Source organism: Cotesia glomerata, linkage group LG4, assembly GCF_020080835.1.
Source record: "Cotesia glomerata isolate CgM1 linkage group LG4, MPM_Cglom_v2.3, whole genome shotgun sequence".
In the NCBI taxonomy this organism is placed as follows: Eukaryota; Metazoa; Arthropoda; class Insecta; order Hymenoptera; family Braconidae; genus Cotesia; species Cotesia glomerata.
Window position 1 is genome coordinate 18,866,578 of NC_058161.1, and position 19,515 is coordinate 18,886,092.

Consider the following 19,515-nt stretch of genomic DNA (forward strand, 5'->3'; position numbering starts at 1 on the left):
AAAAATATCAATAATTAAGAAATGACCTTGTATCTTGTAAACTACTGACATTTTTAAAGATATAAGCTCATCCCGATATTACACTCATCAAGAGCTTTCATTTGAGTACCCACATGCATTTTGATATATTTTTCGTATATACATTAGGGTGATTCAAAAAAAAAGAATATTTTGTTTTTCGTTTGGTACTCTGAAAAATAGGTTCCTAGACACCTCTAAGAAAGCCTCTCCAAGCATGAGTTCTTAATTGTAACGGGAAAGTCCTCCTTCTTACAGTTTTCTATTTTTTCTTATTATCAGATAGAAAAATTTATATCTCGCTTCCAACTACTTGAAAAAATGTCTTGTTCCTTAGATTTTGTAGGAAATTGAATGCTCTACAAAAAAGGTCTCTTACGATTTTTTCGTAAACCCAACCGTTTAAAAGATATTAACGGTTAAAGTTTGATTATTTTTGGGAAAATTTTTTATTTCTTATGAATTTTATAACTCAATGAAAAAAAATCATTATGAATGATGAAACTCATAGTTTTGTAGGAAATTTACTGCTCTATAAAAATGGTCTCTTATGATTTTTCGATCAAGTTGAGCGTTTACGAGATATTCATCGTCAAACATCAATGCATATCAATTTTTCTAGTTTTTGATCAATAATTCGAAAAATTTCAATTTATTCTCTGAGTTTCAAGGAAATTTAGACAAATTTGAGTTTTTATTATAAAAGCAACTCCTATAGATGTTTTCTGTTCAAAAATTCATTTGAAAGTTTTTATTCTAATAATATTTTTTTTTAATTTTATCTTTAATAATTTAAAATCTTAATCGCGTTGTCATTTATTATTATGAAATTTGTTCAGTGCGTATTTTTAAATTGTTTTTCACAAAATATACATAAAATTTTCGTTCGAGGGGATTTTTCTTTTGAATTTTTTGAAAAATTTATTCGAGTACAAAAATATCAATTCATTGATTTCTTCAGCAACTTGTGAAAAAATGATTTTGCATTTATGGTATTTAAGTGATGAACTTGCCATTTTATCATTATTTGACGATACCGTTTCATTGGAAGTAAAAAAAAATATTGTTGGAGCTGCTAATACTCGTAACGGTACAGATTCTAAAGCTAAAAAATTTATAATTGATAAAAACGATTTGAATTCATTAACGCAAAAAAGTCTGAGTGACTTTGTTTCTAAAAAGTCTTTAAATCTCTTTAAAATCTTTGATTTACCATATGACTTCCTTGATAAAGATATTGAATCGTGGCCTACTAATGACAGTTACATTGAAAATAAAGAATACTTTAACCAATTGAAAGGTGTTAATGATTCAGCAGAACAAGCTGTTGCATTAGTTAGTGAGTATAATCAATGCTTGACAAAAAATGAAGATCAATTCCAATACTTATTGCAAGTTATCAAAGAACATCGAAAAAAATACCCAAACTGCAATAGAGGAAATTATTTACAGTAAAAGTGTACCGTTATGTTGAAAATATTGAAAATTATATGGCAGTCTATAATTAAATAAATAAATTCTTCGATAAAAAAGTGAAACACATGTGAAACACACTAAATTGAATTATATATTTAAAAAAATGCACTAATTTTTTGTTTTAATGTAATCAAACATGCCCAAGACTAAAAAAACTAATTAAAAAAATAGTTCATAATATATTTCTATTTATAGAAACTCAAATTTGTCTAAATTTCCTTGAAACTCAGAGAATAAATTGAAATTTTTCGAATTATTGATCAAAAACTAGAAAAATTGATATGCATTGATGTTTGACGATGAATATCTCGTAAACGCTCAACTTGATCGAAAAATCATAAGAGACCATTTTTATAGAGCAGTAAATTTCCTACAAAACTATGAGTTTCATCATTCATAATGATTTTTTTTCATTGAGTTATAAAATTCATAAGAAATAAAAAATTTTCCCAAAAATAATCAAACTTTAACCGTTAATATCTTTTAAACGGTTGGGTTTACGAAAAAATCGTAAGAGACCTTTTTTGTAGAGCATTCAATTTCCTACAAAATCTAAGGAACAAGATATTTTTTCAAGTAGTTGGAAGCGAGATATAAATTTTTCTATCTGATAATAAGAAAAAATAGAAAACTGTAAGAAGGAGGACCTTCCCGTTACAATTAAGAACTCATGCTTGGAGAGGCTTTCTTAGAGGTGTCTAGAAACCTATTTTTCAGAGTACCAAACGAAAAAAAAAATATTCTTTTTTTTTGAATCACCCTAATATACATGTTATATATATAATATATAAAATATATGAAAAATTGATGTGGGTACTCAAATGAAAGCTCTTGATGAGTGTAACATCGGGATGAGCTTATATCTTTAAAAATATCAATAATTAAAAAATGTCATTGCTATCTTGTCAACTACTGAAATTTTTAAAGATATAAGCTCATCCCGATGTTACACTAATCAAGAGCTTTTATTTGAGTACCCACATGCATTTTGATATATTTTATATATATTTATATATATAAATATATGAAATATATAAAATATATTATATATAAATATATAAAATATATGAAAAATCGATATGGGTACTCAAATGAAAGCTCTTGATGAGTGTAACATCGTGATGAGCTTATATCTTTAAAATATATATTATATATATGTATATATGAAAAATATATCGAAAATGGATGTGGGTACTCAAATGAAAGCTCTTGATCAGTGTAACATCGGGATGAGATTATATCTTAAAAAACGTCAATAGTTAAGAAAATACAGTGCAATTTAACAAAAATCATTATTTAATAAAGCAAAATTTTATTTATTTATAGCTTACAATCCACTGCAGTCACATAGTGACTGCGAGGTTGCTAGTTATTTTTTTTATACAAAGGAAAAAAGTTCTTCTAATTTATTATATAAAATAAAATTGAAGTTATGATAGAGTAAAGTGGGAGAACAATAGACAGTTCTTGGCCCATACAAACCTCATTACATTCTTTAATCCGTGGCTTCCGTCGTAATTTCATCCACATAGATGTCTCCGATGAATCATTCTAATAAATAATTTTTCCGGACATTAACGGGATTACATTCAATAAAATACTAGCTCGGTAAAATAAAATTTAATTTAATATTTTATTAATAAATAAAACTTCTATAATCAATAATCAACAAATAATTATTCTTCCGGTTGAAACTTAAAACTATCGTAACAATAATTCTAGTTAACGACCCATTAATCGAACAATAAGTCAGTAAGTTAAATTATACATTATTACTTATTACAATGTTAATGATTTAACGAGTTAATAATAATAATTGTTTTTATTACAGATAATTCCTACGCTAAACACTTTTATCAGAAATAACACTGCCAAGGCTGTGATTGCTATTTCTTCTTTGATTCGGCCGTGACGGATGATGAATTGGCGTTTGTGTGACTATCTGCAACTCTCGTTCGCTGTTCACGCGCCTTATTACACTTCCGTTGCTCGAATAACGTCTTCCGGCTTTGTGTTTCGGACTGCGCGGTCCCCGGATGTTGTTGAACACTACATAGACCGCTAGAATGCCGATTGTGAACATCGAAACTCCAATTCCGCTCACTACTGCCACCTGCAGACAGTTTTTACAGGTCAAAAAAGGCCGTTTAAATGGCTGTTGTGCCAAATTCACATTTTTTTAAGTTTTTCAGAGGGACAAACACGATAACTTTTTGAAAAATAAATTTTTCAACTCGATTTATTTTTAAATCTCTTCATCTGCTTAATAGGAAGTTGCGTATTAAAAATTGGAGCTTAACATTGTTTTGTTTAATTATAATTAATATTTTTCGGCTGGCAGTTGAAGAAATTTTCTATGAAGCAGCTATTTATAAAGCTGTATTTGTAAATACAGCTTGACAGTTATAATACTATACTTAAGGAGATCCAAGTACCCTACTAGTGTAAAGAATATGTCTATAAAAAAAATACGTAGAAATACTTTTGTTATCTTAAAATTAATTTTTAAATTAATTATTAACATTTTTGAGGAAATTTCCGAAAAATTTTACTCATTAGATAATTATTAACATTTAATTGACTAATAAAAAATTAGGAAAACGGTTGACCCTAAAGGCTATCCCTGCAACTTCCCACTACCTCCATACCTAAGTGCTCAACAATTCACTTATTTTTTAAGCTCTTCAAGCTCAAAAATATAATTTATGTGTAATTTTGAGCTCTCCGAGCTCAAATAAATCGCTGTTCTGTGCTTTGAGCTCTTCGAGCTCAAAAGGCTAATGGACGTTTTATAGAACACTATTTTTTGAATTTTCAAACCGCATTAACTTTTGAATGAATTAACCGATTTCCTCGCGGTTTACGACATTCAACGCAGTTTTTTGAGTTCTTTGGGAAATCTTTAAGCGTAAACTGGTCAGACTAAAAATTTCATAGAAATTCTGAAAAAAACATTTTTTTCAATTTTTTTCGACAACGATCTCACGAAAAAATTAACCGATTTTGACCGAGTTGGTGGCAATCGTCGTGGACTTTTTAGGTTAAGAGCTGATTAGTTTTTGGAATTGATCGGTTCAGCTGTTTAAAGGATATTTCAAAAAAACGAATTTTTGGAAATTTTATTTTTGAGATTTCTCAAAATGGATCGACTCAAATTCTGTAAATTAGTATCAGAATTCTAGGGGCAAAGGAACTTTTCAAAACGCCGCTTATTTCGATCGAATCGGATGATCCGTTCAAAAGTTATAAGAGATTTACATACACACACACACACACACACACACACACACACACACACACACGGTGACCACCGCGGAAATAGTCAGGAAAGCTTCCTAGGACCTCAAAACGCCGAGATCTGATGAAAACTCGATTTTCGAAAAACGGGGTGAAAACAATAACTTCCTGATTTTTGTAAATTTTCAATTTTCTTAGCGGGAAGTTAAAAATATAGCACTCTGAATTACCAGGTATACACTTGACAATACAAAAAAAGTTCCCTAATCTTAAAATTTATTTATGTTTACTGTCTAACTAAAATGACTAACATCTTCTAGCATTTAAAAAACCGCGGTTACTTATGCTTTGGGTAACTGCGCAAGCGGTGTTGCCAAGTCAAATACAAGACTTTAAAGAACGCACGTTCCGAGTGATTTTTCATAAAAAATATAAAATATCTCCGTAATACGTTCGGAAAGCTATTTTTTTTATTGTTTTAATCGAAAACTTATTATTTTTTCAATCAAATTCAATGAAAATAAAATTTTTTTAAAATCGTTAATTGCATTAAATTCTTAACCAAATACATGGCTGGTGGAATCTCCATTTATTTACATGTAAAAATTACAATTTTCAAACCTAATTATTTAATTAAATATCCCGGAAACCTACTGTTTTTTAATTTTTTTATTAATTATTAGGCTACGTAGATTGAATTTATAAATTTTCAGAAAGTTTTAAAAATTTGACTACTTCGCGTGGATCTCCTTAAACGCGCTTTAAAATTGAATTGTAAATAAAATTAACTTATTAATAAAAAAAATTTTTACCACAGTCCAAAATTCGTATTCGTCACTTTCCGCATATAAAACTCTGGAAATGTCGTCATCATCATCATCATCATCATTATCATCATCATCGTCATTATTGTACTTCTTGCGATTACGATTATTGTTATTATTATTATTATTATTATTAATTTTGGGATTATTACGAGTCTTGAAGTTTTTACTAGATGTAGCGCAGTCATTTGTTTTATCATTGCCGTTCGACAGCAAACTTCTAAATGATTCCGGCATTACGTCATCATCATCGTTGCCATTGTTGTTAGAATTTTCGTCATCCCAATCGATAATAGCGTCGTTTTTCTTCACCTTTATTTCTCCTAATTTATCAAGAACCCCGTTATTCACCCGCAGGTAAATATCAATTGTTCTAGTTGCAATTTGCAATTGCGCGTTTTTAGTTGATATCACGTTACCAATCAAAGTGTTCCATTCGGCATGGTTTACTTCGCTTGAACATTTTTTCTTTTTGCTGAAATTATTAACAACAAAATAAAACAAAGGAAATTTTAATAATTTATTTGCTTAGGCCATTTTTAAATTAAGTTATTTTTTTGAATTTGAATTTTGGCGGAGTAGTGACGTAGTACTATATCCGGTGCGCAACACCATCTTACAGAGAATTTAGGAACTATATTTATTTTTTTATTTTCATTGAAAATAAATAAACGGTTTTTTTGTAATATAGATTAAATTTTAATTAGATTTTTTTTAATTAAATTGTTACAAAATAATTAAAAATTTTTATTTTTTTTTAGCAAGGTGTAACTTGAGAAAAAAACGGGTATAGAAAAAATTAATAAGGACATTGTAGCTTTGAGGGGTTACATGGGTTTCACGGTTTCTAAAAATCGATTTTTTTTGTCATATTAAATTCTACAACATTTCTAGAATATTGTCCTAAAGTTTCAAATCGATCCGAATAATAGGTTCGGAGATACAGTTTTAAAAAGTTGCTTGCTCAAGGCGCTGTTGTATTGTCACTCAAAACTTTAAACGCGTTTTTCTCAAAACTATGTTTTCAAAGACGGTTGTCAAGATTTCTCGAGAACTACTCAACCGATCTTGATGGAATTTTCGACAGGTCTTCGAGATATAATTTACAAGGTCTTGAACGAAGGATTTTTTTTTTCAATTACAACTATTTAAAAAAAAAATGCCGCGAAATTTTAGCCAAATTTGGCTATTTTTAATTTTTAATTTTTAATTTTTAATTTTTAATTTTTAATTTTTTTGTAAAAACCTCTGCCAAAAATCCAATTTTTATTTTTTTTTTTTTTCCTTCGTTCAAGACCTAGTTTGAAATCTTAACTAAAGCACATATTTTTTTTTTTCATTTCAAATAATCCTGCTAGAAGTTCTGCTGTCCACGCGGACGCATCTTTTTTCCGAGGGCTCGCCGGAAATTACGTCACATTAGCAGAGTTTTTAATATTTTTTTTTTAATTTCACTAATCCCTTACTAAACATGTATCTTTAAGACAGTAAAAAGTTTGAATAAAATATTTAATTTTTTCTATTAAAAAAAAATTGTTGAAAATAGGCCATTTTTTCCCGGAGGAAACCCATGTAACCCCCCCCCCCCCCTTAAGAATCTAGTCTTTAAAAAAATAGTATATTACACACCTAGGGAAGTAAAGTAAGAAATGTCTCAGATCACATGTAATTGTTGGCCGAGGCGAAGCCGAGGTCAACAAACATGTGATCTGAGGCTTTCTTATTTACTTCCCGTGGAGTGTATACTATTTTTTTGCTCGACGAAGGCAGAAAGGGGCAACTTCGTTTAGCGCAGCGTTCCGAAAGTTGACGCTTTCTGCCCGTCGAGCAAAAAAATTATTTTAGCAAAAACTTACCACAATAAATCATACGATTTAGTATAAACTTCAAGAGCATCTCTAAGCCACCTAATTTCACGCATCTCTTCGGTATCAAATCGTTCGACCTCTTTGTTGCTCCACAACTTAGAGTTTTCAACTCTCGATTCAATTCCAGCCAAGTCAGTTCTAAAAAAATGATTTATCTATTTAGAATTCTTTATCTACGGATAATTAAACCTTTCCTTTTAGTGATGCAATAATAATATTAACAACAATGTCACTGAAGATAATGAAGCCCATCAAGGACGCTCTAAGTAACTCAGTAAACTTTCTAAGAGTGAAACTTATTTTGTATTATATTCTATTACAATATAAATAAATATAAAAAAATACGGATTTACGGTGATTAACTTTTAATACCAATTGTTCAATCACAATCATTAAATGGTGTCGAGGAAAGAATTTTAATAAAAAAAAAAAAGAAAAAAAAAGGCTAGCTGTATAATTATAAACCGTGCACAGCAATTAATCGTGAAAAATTATTTATAATATTTATCTATGTTATTATCATTGTTATTTGTAATATTAATTTTTTATATAATATTCACTGTGCACAATAATTGGACTAAGAAAAGTTCATAATCCACTGTAACGTCACAAGTATAAAAATATTTTTAAACTTTTTTTTTGTAGTTACTCGAATTCTGAATTAATTTAAGTAACTATTGATAAATAATTATATCGACTAAACAGAAAGAAAAATTTCTTGACTGGAGAACAAAATTCTTGGCTCAAGAAAATTTTCGGGTGCCTGAAGAAAAACCGAAGTTGTGTTGGCCGAAGTAACAATTTTTCTTTAAATTCTATTCTTGGTGGAAGTCATTTTTTCTTAATTCAAATTATCATAAATACTTGATAAAATAAATTTTTATATTTGATCAAGATTTTTAGATACTTTAGGAAAGCAGCGCCACCTACTCCAGCCGAGAGAAAAATTTTCTCACCTTGAGAAAATTTTTCTCGAGAATATTTGATACCATTTTATATTATTTTACCGTGCAATTATATATATTAAATGAAAAAAAATGATGAAATATTATTTGATCTTCCTATTTGACATGTTAATCAATAAAATATTAATGAAAATTTAATTCTATCTTTATATTTAATTTCTTGGAGCAAGAAAGAAATTTTCTCAAGACAAGAAAATTAACTTCTATCAAGAACTAAATTTTTTGGAGCAAGAGGCTGAATTTTCTCAAAACAACAAGATTTTCTTGACTTAAATAAATTTTCTTGGATCAAGATACGTATTTCTTAAAGCAAGAGAATTAATTTTATTGGAATAAGTGAAATTTCTTGTGTCAAAAAAAAATTTTTTTTTGCTTAAGAAAATAATTAGGAAGAAAAATATTTTCTTGGCTCAAGTAAACCTTTTTTTCTGTGTATATTTTAGTAAATATTGTTTTGTTATCGTGTTAAACAAGAAATTATTAGCTGACTGAAAGGTTGTTAAGGGAGATGGCTTAGATAGCTCATCTAGAAGAGCCCTTAGTGCGTAATCAAGCGATCCGGGTTCGATTCCCGGCCCGGGCGGCCCGAATTTTTTTTTCTGTTTTCTACATTAAAGTTAATCAAGATGACTATTAATCTCATATTTAACTAAAAATAGTTCAAGTAACTATTAGGGTTCCATTCAATAAATAATTTTAGGTATGAGAACTTCAATTAAAGAGATTCGAGCGAATCTAATGTAAAAAATAATTTCCAACTTTGAGCTTTGAAATTAAGTATACGTATAAATAAATACGTGATTTATCTAATCCCAAAATTTAAAAAAGATTCACCGTTTAGTTACTTAGATATTAAATTTCAAAAATCACATTTTTTATCTCCTTATACACGGGCTCTTATGGCGGACAAACTTTAGTCGAGACTTTAATTATTTTTTTCAATATTAACCTCCCAACTTTAACGAATAAAAAACTATACACAAGAAACTTGGATTATTGTAAAATATAAAAAAAAATTTAATAATAATACATTACCGATATAATTTTAGAAAAATTAAAAGTTTAATTTTATGTTTTTGACTCGTTTATCGTCAGCTATTTATTCGAATAAAGATTTGGCAACGTCGCGTCAACAGCTGAGAAAAAAGAAAAGGATTAGTATATTACAACCCAAGGCCAGAAAGTTGGATTTTCTGGCGTATGGGATATGATGGCCGAAGCGTAGCCGAGGCCATCATATCACATACGTCAGGGTATCCAACATTCTGGTCATGGGTTGTATACTATTTTTCTTGCTCTCCAGCCGAAAGTACGCAACCCCGTAGAAGGGGTTTTGCAAAACCGAGGCGAAGCCGAGGTTTTGCCGGGAGTGAGGGGGGCACCGCCCGACTTTTGCAAAGCCGAGGCTTTGCTGGTCGGGGCGGGTATAAAAAAAAAAAAAAAAAAACAAAAGTTAATAAATTGAAAAAAAATGTTATTTTAAACTTTACTAACAAATGCTCTGATTAAGAGTGATATCATGCACAGAATTTGTCACAAATATTTAAACTCATTCTAATTACAGAATTTATTTTTTTAAGTTGATTAAAAATTAGTTTTTAATTAGTAATCGACGGCTAAGGAAGATTGAAATTAAATTATTACAAGTTTGTAGAGTACATGGATCGTTTTATAAACATTGCTTTACTAACTATCAAAATATAAAAAAAAGCAAATAAAATTCACAAAACTATTATGTTTTATTGTTTAAACTTTTTATATAAATTATTTGTGCAGTATTATTATTAAATAGTTCATTAACAATGATCTAGTTAAAAATTATTTTTATTTTTTTGACATTTTTTGGTTAGTTTATGCGCTGACATATTTATACAGACGATGTTGTGACTGTTATATATACAGTTAAAACTTGCTGTATAGGCCGGTCGCGCTACGAAAATACAAGATAAAGCGAGGTTCTGTGCTGCCGAGCCAGAAAATATGCGTAGCGCGCATGCGTTAGAGCAGGACATAAAAGTTGCTCTTCCTGGAGTAAATTGCTGCCAGGAAGAGCGTACTTTCGGCTAGGAGAGCAAGAAAAGAAATATAGTTACAGAGAGAGAAATATTTAACTGACACACTCATCCACGTCTCTGTAATGGGTATAATCAAACGCGCTGTTGCCAAATCTGTTTATTTAATCCGGCAAGTAATAAATACCAAAGTCATTTTATTACTTTATTTTTTTAAATATGTAAAAATCATCAATGATTAAATTGTTCAAATTATTTTAAATTAAGATAAATAATTTTGACGAATATTGGAAAGACTGAATCGCAAAGAACCAGGTTCGATTCCTGGCCCAAAATTATTTTCAAATTTTTTTATATATTTACTACAATCTTACCTAGTATCTTCAAGCAGCACAATAGAATGAGAGTAATCAATTTTATCGATGTAGCTTCTCAAATTTCCCTCACTTGCAATGACAACTGTGGCAGCTAAATTTTTAAAAAAGCTCTTGGGCGGCTTGCCGATGTATACAATCCTTGAAGAAAAGTCATCACTATCATCTTCATCATGGATCATCACACAGAGACTGCGGGATATCGCGCCATTGGTTACTTTCTTAGCGATAACCTGTATATCATCATCTTTATTGCTGTTGCTGTTGTACTTCGGTGTGGTTAACGTAAATGACTTCCATTTTAAGACTTCTAGTATCTCTAAAATTCCTTGGACGATATAAGAGTCTGTTTCTTCGTGTAAGTTGTGAAGGTAAGGCGATGACATCGAGTTTGTATTGACAACATGGGGCACGTGCAGTATTGAGGTTATTTTTTGTACCGCGTCAATGTTTTGAGGTGATTCCGGTCCGATTAATCCTAAAAACATAATTAAATACCAGTAGGATAGTCATAGGATAAAATCGGTTTTTTCAGTGAAATTTAATGTCAAGGCAAAGGTCTTGACTTGAATTTGTGCCTTTTCAAGGTTTCATATCATTCTTACCCATATTTAATTTATTATGAAAAGTATTTAGGCTGCCTTTGAAAATACTCTATCTCTTGATACATAATTAGGAAATGACCTTGTATCTTGTGAACTATCGACATTTTTAAAGATATAAGCTCATCCCGATATTACACTCATCGAGAGCTTTCATTTGAGTACCCACATAAATTTTTCATATATTTTGTATATTTATATATATTACATATATGTATATATGAAAAATATATCAAAAATGCATGTGGGTACTCAAATAAAAGCTCTTGATGAGTATATCATCGGGATGAGCTTATATCTTAAAAAATGTTAATAATTAAGGAATGACCTTTTATCTTGTGAAATATTGACATTTTTAAAGAAATAAGCTCATTCCGATGTTACACACATCAAGAGCTTTCATTTAAGTACCCACATCAATTTTTCATATATTTATATATATCACATATATGTATATATAAAAAATATATCAAAAATGCATGTGGGTACTCAAATGAAAGCTCTTGATGAGTGTAATGCCGGGATGAGCTTATATTTTTAAAAACGTCAATATTTAAAAAATTACCTTTTATCTTGTGAACTATTGACATTTTTAAAGATATAAGCTCACCTTGACATTACACTCATTGAGACCTTTTATTTGAGTACCCACATCAATTTTTCATATATTTTGTATACTTATATATGGGTGATTCTCTGTAAGAATGTCTTAAATCTGTACAAAATTGTCCGACCAAGTTATTTTTGATTTTATTAGAAAAAAAATTAACAAGGGCTATTAAACTATCAGCTTAATGATAATAAATAAACAGCCAAATTAATTTTTGTTTTTTCGATATTTATGTGTCTTTTGCCATATAACATAACAGGGGACTGTTTGCCAGGGGACTGTTTTTTTTTTTATCAAATTGAAAAAAATCAAATAAACTATTTCAAGGCATTCAACTTTTCAAGTTCTTAATAAATGTTTACATTAATTAGAATAATATTAAGACTTATAGATCCAATTTTATAAATAAATTATAAATAAAAATAGTTGCCAGGGGACTGAGTTTTGAAGTGGCCCAGACACATATTTCCAGCACAAACGGTGCTTTGACACTAAATAAAATGCCGATAAAGCGCTAACAGCCCTATGGTTATTAACTCAAAGCTAGTTAGATCCTTATAAACCTTACAAAAGGTAAAATAACACGCTGGATTTTTTTTTGGCTTTGAACATCTGGCAGGGGACTGTTCTTAAAATGCCTGGGACAAACTTTGGTTTAATGAATTTAATGAAACAAATTAATTTTCAGTACTTTTTATTGAAGAAGATTGTTAGTTAACTAATTAAGTTTATAAACATTATGGACCATATTATATATTATTGACGAATAACTTAAAATTTAATCTTAAAGTTTTAATTTTGGGAATGGGACAGCCCAGGGGACTGTTATTTCGGTGGTTTACGAATTTATAGCAAAAAAACCAAAATTTATTTCATTTTAGTTTTCAATGCTCCAAATAGAAATGTTTTTTTACTTTCATAACAAATTTTTTTTAGTAACAAAATAACAATTTTTTCAATAAAAAAATGCCTGGGACAGCGAAAAACATCCTTACAGAGAATCACCCATATATTACATATATGTATATATGAAAAATATATCAAAAATGCATGTGGGTACTCAAATGAAAGCTCTTGATAAGTGTAATGTCGGGATGAGCTTATATCTTTAAAAATATCAATAATTAAGAAATTACCTTTTATCTTCTGTCATATTGACATTTTTAAAGATATAAGCCCATCCCGATGTTACACTCATCGAGACCTTTCATTTGAGTACCTACATAAATTTTTCATATATTTTGTATATTTATATATATTAGATATATGTATATATGAAAAATATATCAAAAATGCATGTGGGTACTCAAATGAAAGCTCTTAATGAGTATAACATCAAGATGAGCTTATATCTTTAAAAACATCAATATTTAAGAAAGTACAGTGCAATTTAACAAAAGTCATTATTTAATAAAGCAAAATTTTATTTATTTATAGTTCACAAGTCACAGAAGTCACACAGTGACTGCAAGGTTGCTCTAAAAACAATCCATGGTTTTCCAATGTAATTATTTTATCTTTGAATAACTAGGCAAAAAAATGACTTGCTTAATAAAAAAATCTTATATTTTATATGCTTACAACTTTTATAAATTTACCTAAAAAATACGGCGGATGAAGACAGCTACTTGACAGCGCTTTCATCGCAGCAGTTGTCGAACCCGTCACTGTACCGCAAGTATCCAAAACGCTTAAATCTAAAATTAAAAAATACCACATTATCTTATCATTAAACAATAACAAATAAAATACAAACCTATCTTTAAATTATTATTTTTGGCATTGTGCGCATCGACAAACATTTTAGCAGCCTCTGACATAATCACGCCTCTGCTTGACGGATTAGAACACGTCGAATCATCATGAACGGTTGTTAATAACGAAATTTTAGCGTTGCCATTACATTCACTAGTTCTTCCACCACAAATACAAGCCCCTAATATTCCTAATATTAATAAAAATAAATATTCACTTAATTTTAACATATTTTATTTTATTTTATTTTTTAACTAACTATTTATTTAATAATTAATTATTTAAAACTGTAAATTAATAAATAAATCTATTGTTAATAATTATTTTTTATATAATTTATTGAAGATAATTCAAGTCAGAATGTGAACCTTGATATTGAACGGCTGAGTTTTATGTAGTGAAGCCACAAAGCTTTATGTTACGTGCCAAAACTTGTAAGGTTTTAAACTCGCAAATTCATTTTTCTTAAAGTTAATATAATGTTATTTCATGAAATTTTATTTTTTTTTCATTAGATCAGTTTCTTTATTTTGTAACGATATTTAAGAAGATTATGATTGCATAATTGCACAATTGTTATGTCAGTATTGTTTAATTCATTTATAGTTTATAGAATTTATTTTACGGATAATTAACAAACTTATTGACTTGTTCTAATTATATTTAACTAATATTTGTGTCATAAGTACTTGAAAAAAAAAAAAAAAAATTACCTTCTAAGGAAAGAAAAATTTGGGAAGTTAAATTAAGAAAATTTTAGCGGTATCATTTTTTGAATCGGGTTAGTATGTTATCGAAGTATTATCACATTAATTATGCGAAGAATTATTCAAAATAAAGCTCTATAATATTATAATATACAACCTTGACATTAGTTATGTAATTTTGTCATGTCTTTAAAGTATAAAGTTTTATCGTTTGTTGTGTAGTTTGATTTTATACACAGAAAAAATAATTAGATCAAGTTTTTTATTCGGAGTTTAAATATTATTTCTGAAGACGTTACACTGATAAATTATAAATTATTTTTTATTATAATTGTTTTTTAAAAAAAGAAAAAATTATTAATTTCTTACAGAGTATTTTATAATATTTTTTGAATTATTGCCGCCTAATTTTTTTGTCATATGCGCGCGCCTAAAAAAATCCAGTAATACACTGTAAAAAAAAATCGGTGTGAGTCCATGCGGTGTACGGTGTTAAAAATTCTGGTATTAAATTCAACACCGAAATCGGTGTAGCAATAACACCGATCGCGGTGTAAATATTTTTTTTCGGTGTTAAATCTGTGTTATAAATTTTTTGGTGTTGATAATATTTTAACTAACACAATTTTTATAATTAAACTTTTTATGTTTAATAATTAAAGATAAATAATCAAAAAAAGTTAATATTTAATTTAGAAAGTTTAAAATAATAAAATATTAAGTAGATAAAAATTTTTGATTTAAATAAATACACTGTAAAAAATTTCGATGTAAAAATGGACCCAGAGCACTTTACACGGCCGTGTAGTGTGAAATAATGGTGTGAAATTCTCTCGGTGTAAATTTTCGATCCGTGTTACTTTAACACCATTATTAAAACACAATTTTAGGACATCATATAGATAATCGGAAACTCTAAAATAGCGGATTTTAGTCCTAATTATTTTATTTTTAAGTATTTTTTTTAAGATTTTCGGAATACTTCTAAGATAATTTTAGAATCAACGCAATTTATTTGAAATTTTGTCCTTAAATCTTATGTGGAGCCTTTTTTGAATAATCTTAAAACATTTTTTTAACTATTTGAGAACAAATTTTGAATACATTTGAGACATTTTTCGGATATTTTTGAGACAATTTTGGAACATTTTTTGGACAGTTTTAGAGTGTTTTTACAACAAATTTGAAACATTTTTAGAACAATTTTACGACAATTTTGAACGTTTTTTAAATGATTTTCATATAGATAATTTATTTTTGCACAGCTGTAGATTTGTCATGTTTAAAACATCCATTATATTGAGAGAAACATCATGGTTACGATAAAAATAATTATTATATTGTTCCTAAACATTTAATATTGTAAATACTATTTAACTTGTTGTATAACATTCGTTAAATCGATTTCTGCGTAATTTTATAAATTGAAAATTCTTAAATAAATGTTACTTGTCTCATTTTGATAAATATTGAATATTAACTGTGTTTTATGGATCATGTGATATTCATACTCCGATACGGTGTAAATTTATTCTACTGTTACACCGGTATTACACTGGTTTAACACCGGATTTTTAACACCGCAAAAGAACACTGCTACACCGGTGTTAATACACAGGTGTTACATAGCGGTGTTAAAATAAGTCCATTTTAACACCACTTTTTTTACAGTGTATGATTGGTTGATCTCATTTTAACTTGATTAAGTGTCGCCATAGTTTTCACGTGAGAGAAATAAGAAATAGTATATTACATACCTAGGCCAGTAAAATAAGAAAAGTCTCAGATCACATGTAATTGTTGGCCGAGGCGAAGCCGAGGTTGACAAACATGTGATCTGAGGCTTTCTTATTTACTGGCCAAGGTGTGTATACTATTTTTCTGCTCGACGTAGCCGGAATGTGGCAGCTTTGTTTAGCGCAGCGGCCAGAAAGTTGTCACTTTCCGGCCGGAGGGCAGAAAAGTTATTTTTTGTACGTGTGTTTCATTGTGAATTTTAATGAAAATTCATTAAAAAAAAAAAAACTACGTAAGCTAGGCTGCTGATATTAAATACGGCAGTAGTTAATCAAATTCTGGAACTAATAAAAAAAGCCCGGTCTCGATACATCTATTTTTTCGAGAGTTATCGTGTTTCCATAAAAAATCAGCGTAATTAAGTTATTTTTTACAGAGTATTTTAGAATATTTTTTGAATTATTGCCGCCTAATTTTCTTATCATATGCGCGTGCCTAAAAAAATCTAGTAATGTGATTGGTTGATCTCATTTTAACTTGATTAAGTGGCACCATAGTTTCCACGTGAGAGAAATAAGAAAAGTTATTTTTTGTACGTGTGTATCATTGTAAATTTTAATTAAAATTCATTTAAAAAAAAACTACGCAAACTAGGCTACTGATATTAAATACGGCAGCAGTTAATCGAATTCTGGAACTAATAAAAAAAGCCCGGTCTCGATACATCTATTTTTTCGGGAGTTATCGTGTTTACTTACAAAATCAGCGTACAGACATCCGGACGTCCACGTAAAATTTTTTTCAAAACGTTTTCTTTTCAAAGTAGCAACATAAAATTATTTTTATAAACTATAAGATGGATTAATTAAAGTGTTATCTCGATGTACGCCTACTCATATTATTGTACAAGTGCAGTATGGTTGTGATAGAGGCATTTTAAGCTCACAAAATTACTTGACCTTGACGCGTCGGGAATAAAGCACTACCTCAACCGTTTCGAGTTATAAGGTGTGCAAAAAAAATTCATTTATTTCCTATCCTAAAATAATTTTTCTATCAATCAATATAATTTTTATTTTATTCATCTTTATATTTTAATTTTTAAATGCTATTCAGTGTGGCGAAATCAACAATTCGCTTTTTAGACGATATTATGACATACCCACGCGCTTTACGCTTAATACATGCGTATGGAAATAAGAAGGGTAAATACTAGTTCAAGTTATTACACTTCAAGCCATTAATTATCTTTTTTAATCTTTAATTATATATATACAGTACTACTTTCAATTTTAAATGTAAGCTAAAGCACAATAAATTATTTTTTCTAAACAAGAATAGAACAAGAAGAACGTATGAAATTAACCTCGATGGAAGAATTTTTTTAAATTGGTGAGAAATGCTCCAGGATAATCTTTTTTATTAATAAAAAAACTAAAGAGTGTTAAAATAATTCACTTTCAACTATTCGATTAATTTTATACAAATAATAAACTCTTATATTTAACGTGATATTAACTTTTTCGCAACATTGAAGCTAGATAAATAATATACATATCTTTCCTTTTTTTTATGTTTTTTTTATCAATTATTTATCAACTCTGTTATTTATTGATAATTAATATGAATATTTTATTGTATTAACAAGAAAAAAATCTATTATTATTTAATAATTTAGATTAAAAACAGACTATTATTTTCTGATGCAACAATCATTGAATTAAAGTAATCACAAGATAAAAAAAAATATATAATAAAATAAATATACATCAATATCACCTTATTGATTAACATAAACTAAGCTTGTAAGTATTCAGAAGGACTAGAAAATTTATAAAAAGAAAAAACGCTTTACTTCAGGAGTTTTATTACGCATGCGCATTACTGCATATGTAGTGCGCATTAAATATGTTTTAAATGGGCTATTAGCATGAGACACAACCGGGTCTCAGGATTTTGCAAGGAATAATAATGTTAAATTTAAAAAAATTAGAAAATAAATAAATTTGCTGCATTAACAGAAAAAAATTTATTTTTAGAAAAAAAATTAGTATATTTTTGAGAAGAAATTTATTTGTTTAGTTTATTTTTTAAATGAAGAAATATAAATTTTTTTCATGGTAATTTTATAGTTGAAAAAAAGTTTTTTTTATTTAAAGAAATTTTAAAAAGCAATCCTTATGGAAATTTTGTTTAAGGGGTTACATGGGTTTCACGATTTCAAAAATCGATTTTTTTTTGTCTTTTTAAATTCTACAACATCTCTAGAATATTGTCGTAAAGTTTCAAATCGATCCGAATAATAGTTTCGGAGATACAGTTTCAAAAAGTTGCTTGCTCAAGGCGCTGTTGTATTGTCACTCAAAACTTTAAACGCGTTTTTCTCAAAACTATGTTTTCTAAGACGGTTGTCAAGATTTCTCGAAAACTACTCAACCGATCTTGATGAAATTTTAGACAGGTCTTCGAGATATAATTTACAAGGTATTGAACGAAGGATTTTTTTTTCAATTACAACTATTTAAAAAAATAAAAATGCCGCGAAATTTTAGCCAAATTTTTAATTTTTTTGTAAAAACCTCTGCCATAAATTCAATTTTCATTTTTTTTTTTCCTTCGTTCAAGACCTAGTTTGAAGTCTTAACTAAAGCACATATTTTTTTTTTTCATTTCAAATAATCCTGCTAGGAGTTCTGCTGTCCACGCGGACGCATCTTTTTTCCGAGGGCTCGCCGGAAATGACGTTACATTAGCAGAGTTTTTAATATTTTTTTTTTTAATTTCAGTAATCCCTTATTAAACATGTATCTTTAAGACAGTAAAAAGTTTGAATAAAATATTTCATTTTTTCTATTAAAAAAAATTGTTGAAAATAGGCTATTTTTTCCCGGAGGAAACCCATTGTAACCTCTTAATGTTTCTGAAGTAAAATTTTTCAAAAAATTTAAAAAACTTTAAATAAATTGCTTAAAACATTTATTAATAATTTGCCGTAAAAAAATTTTTGCGTAATTAGATGCGAAAACCTAAGGATAAATATAATAATAATAATAATAATAATAATAATAAACTATCTTTAGGAATTATCTTTACCGGTAATATAAATTTCTGTATTAATAAGACAATTATTGACAGCGAGAACGATAATCAAGGTCTCTATATTATATCTAACGTCCAATAAATTAAATTTCTATGTTATCACTTCAAGATATATATTCTTATTTTAACCGAAGCATATATATATATCCGGAATTTGAATTCAAAATTTAAGGTGTATCTTATTATCTATGCGCCTGATTAAAAAATGGCTAAGGACTTTTCGTCTCAGAA

At 28.5% G+C, this 19,515-nt stretch overlaps 1 protein-coding gene and 1 long non-coding RNA gene across 2 annotated transcripts; one reads left to right on the forward strand and one right to left on the reverse strand.

The window, feature by feature from the left end:
• Positions 1 to 3,108: 3,108 nt before the first annotated feature.
• On the reverse strand, positions 3,109 to 14,011 carry LOC123262369 (integrator complex subunit 5-like protein). The gene is made up of 6 exons (XM_044724534.1): positions 13,743 to 14,011; positions 13,585 to 13,683; positions 10,775 to 11,252; positions 7,412 to 7,561; positions 5,544 to 6,030; positions 3,109 to 3,607 (listed from the first exon to the last, which is right to left on the reverse strand). Exons 1-6 carry the CDS (start codon positions 13,969 to 13,971, stop codon positions 3,338 to 3,340), a joined length of 1,713 nt encoding a protein of 570 aa, XP_044580469.1. The 5' UTR covers positions 13,972 to 14,011; the 3' UTR covers positions 3,109 to 3,337.
• A 2,420-nt stretch (positions 14,012 to 16,431) lies between these two features.
• On the forward strand, positions 16,432 to 17,586 carry LOC123262370. The gene is made up of 3 exons (XR_006508931.1): positions 16,432 to 17,193; positions 17,302 to 17,390; positions 17,464 to 17,586. It is a non-coding gene; the product is annotated as an uncharacterized LOC123262370 (long non-coding RNA).
• Positions 17,587 to 19,515: the final 1,929 nt, after the last annotated feature.

Excerpts from the sequence above, each read along its gene's own strand:
- LOC123262369 (XM_044724534.1), bottom strand. The coding sequence starts at position 13,971 with ATGTTAAAATTAAGTGAATATTTATTTTTATTAATATTAGGAATATTA. Across the intron at positions 13,684-13,742 it reads AAATAATAATTTAAAGATAG|ATTTAAGCGTTTTGGATACT; the intron begins GTTTGTATTTTA and ends TTTTAATTTTAG. Across the intron at positions 7,562-10,774 it reads GTGCTGCTTGAAGATACTAG|AACTGACTTGGCTGGAATTG; the intron begins GTAAGATTGTAG and ends TCATTTTTTTAG.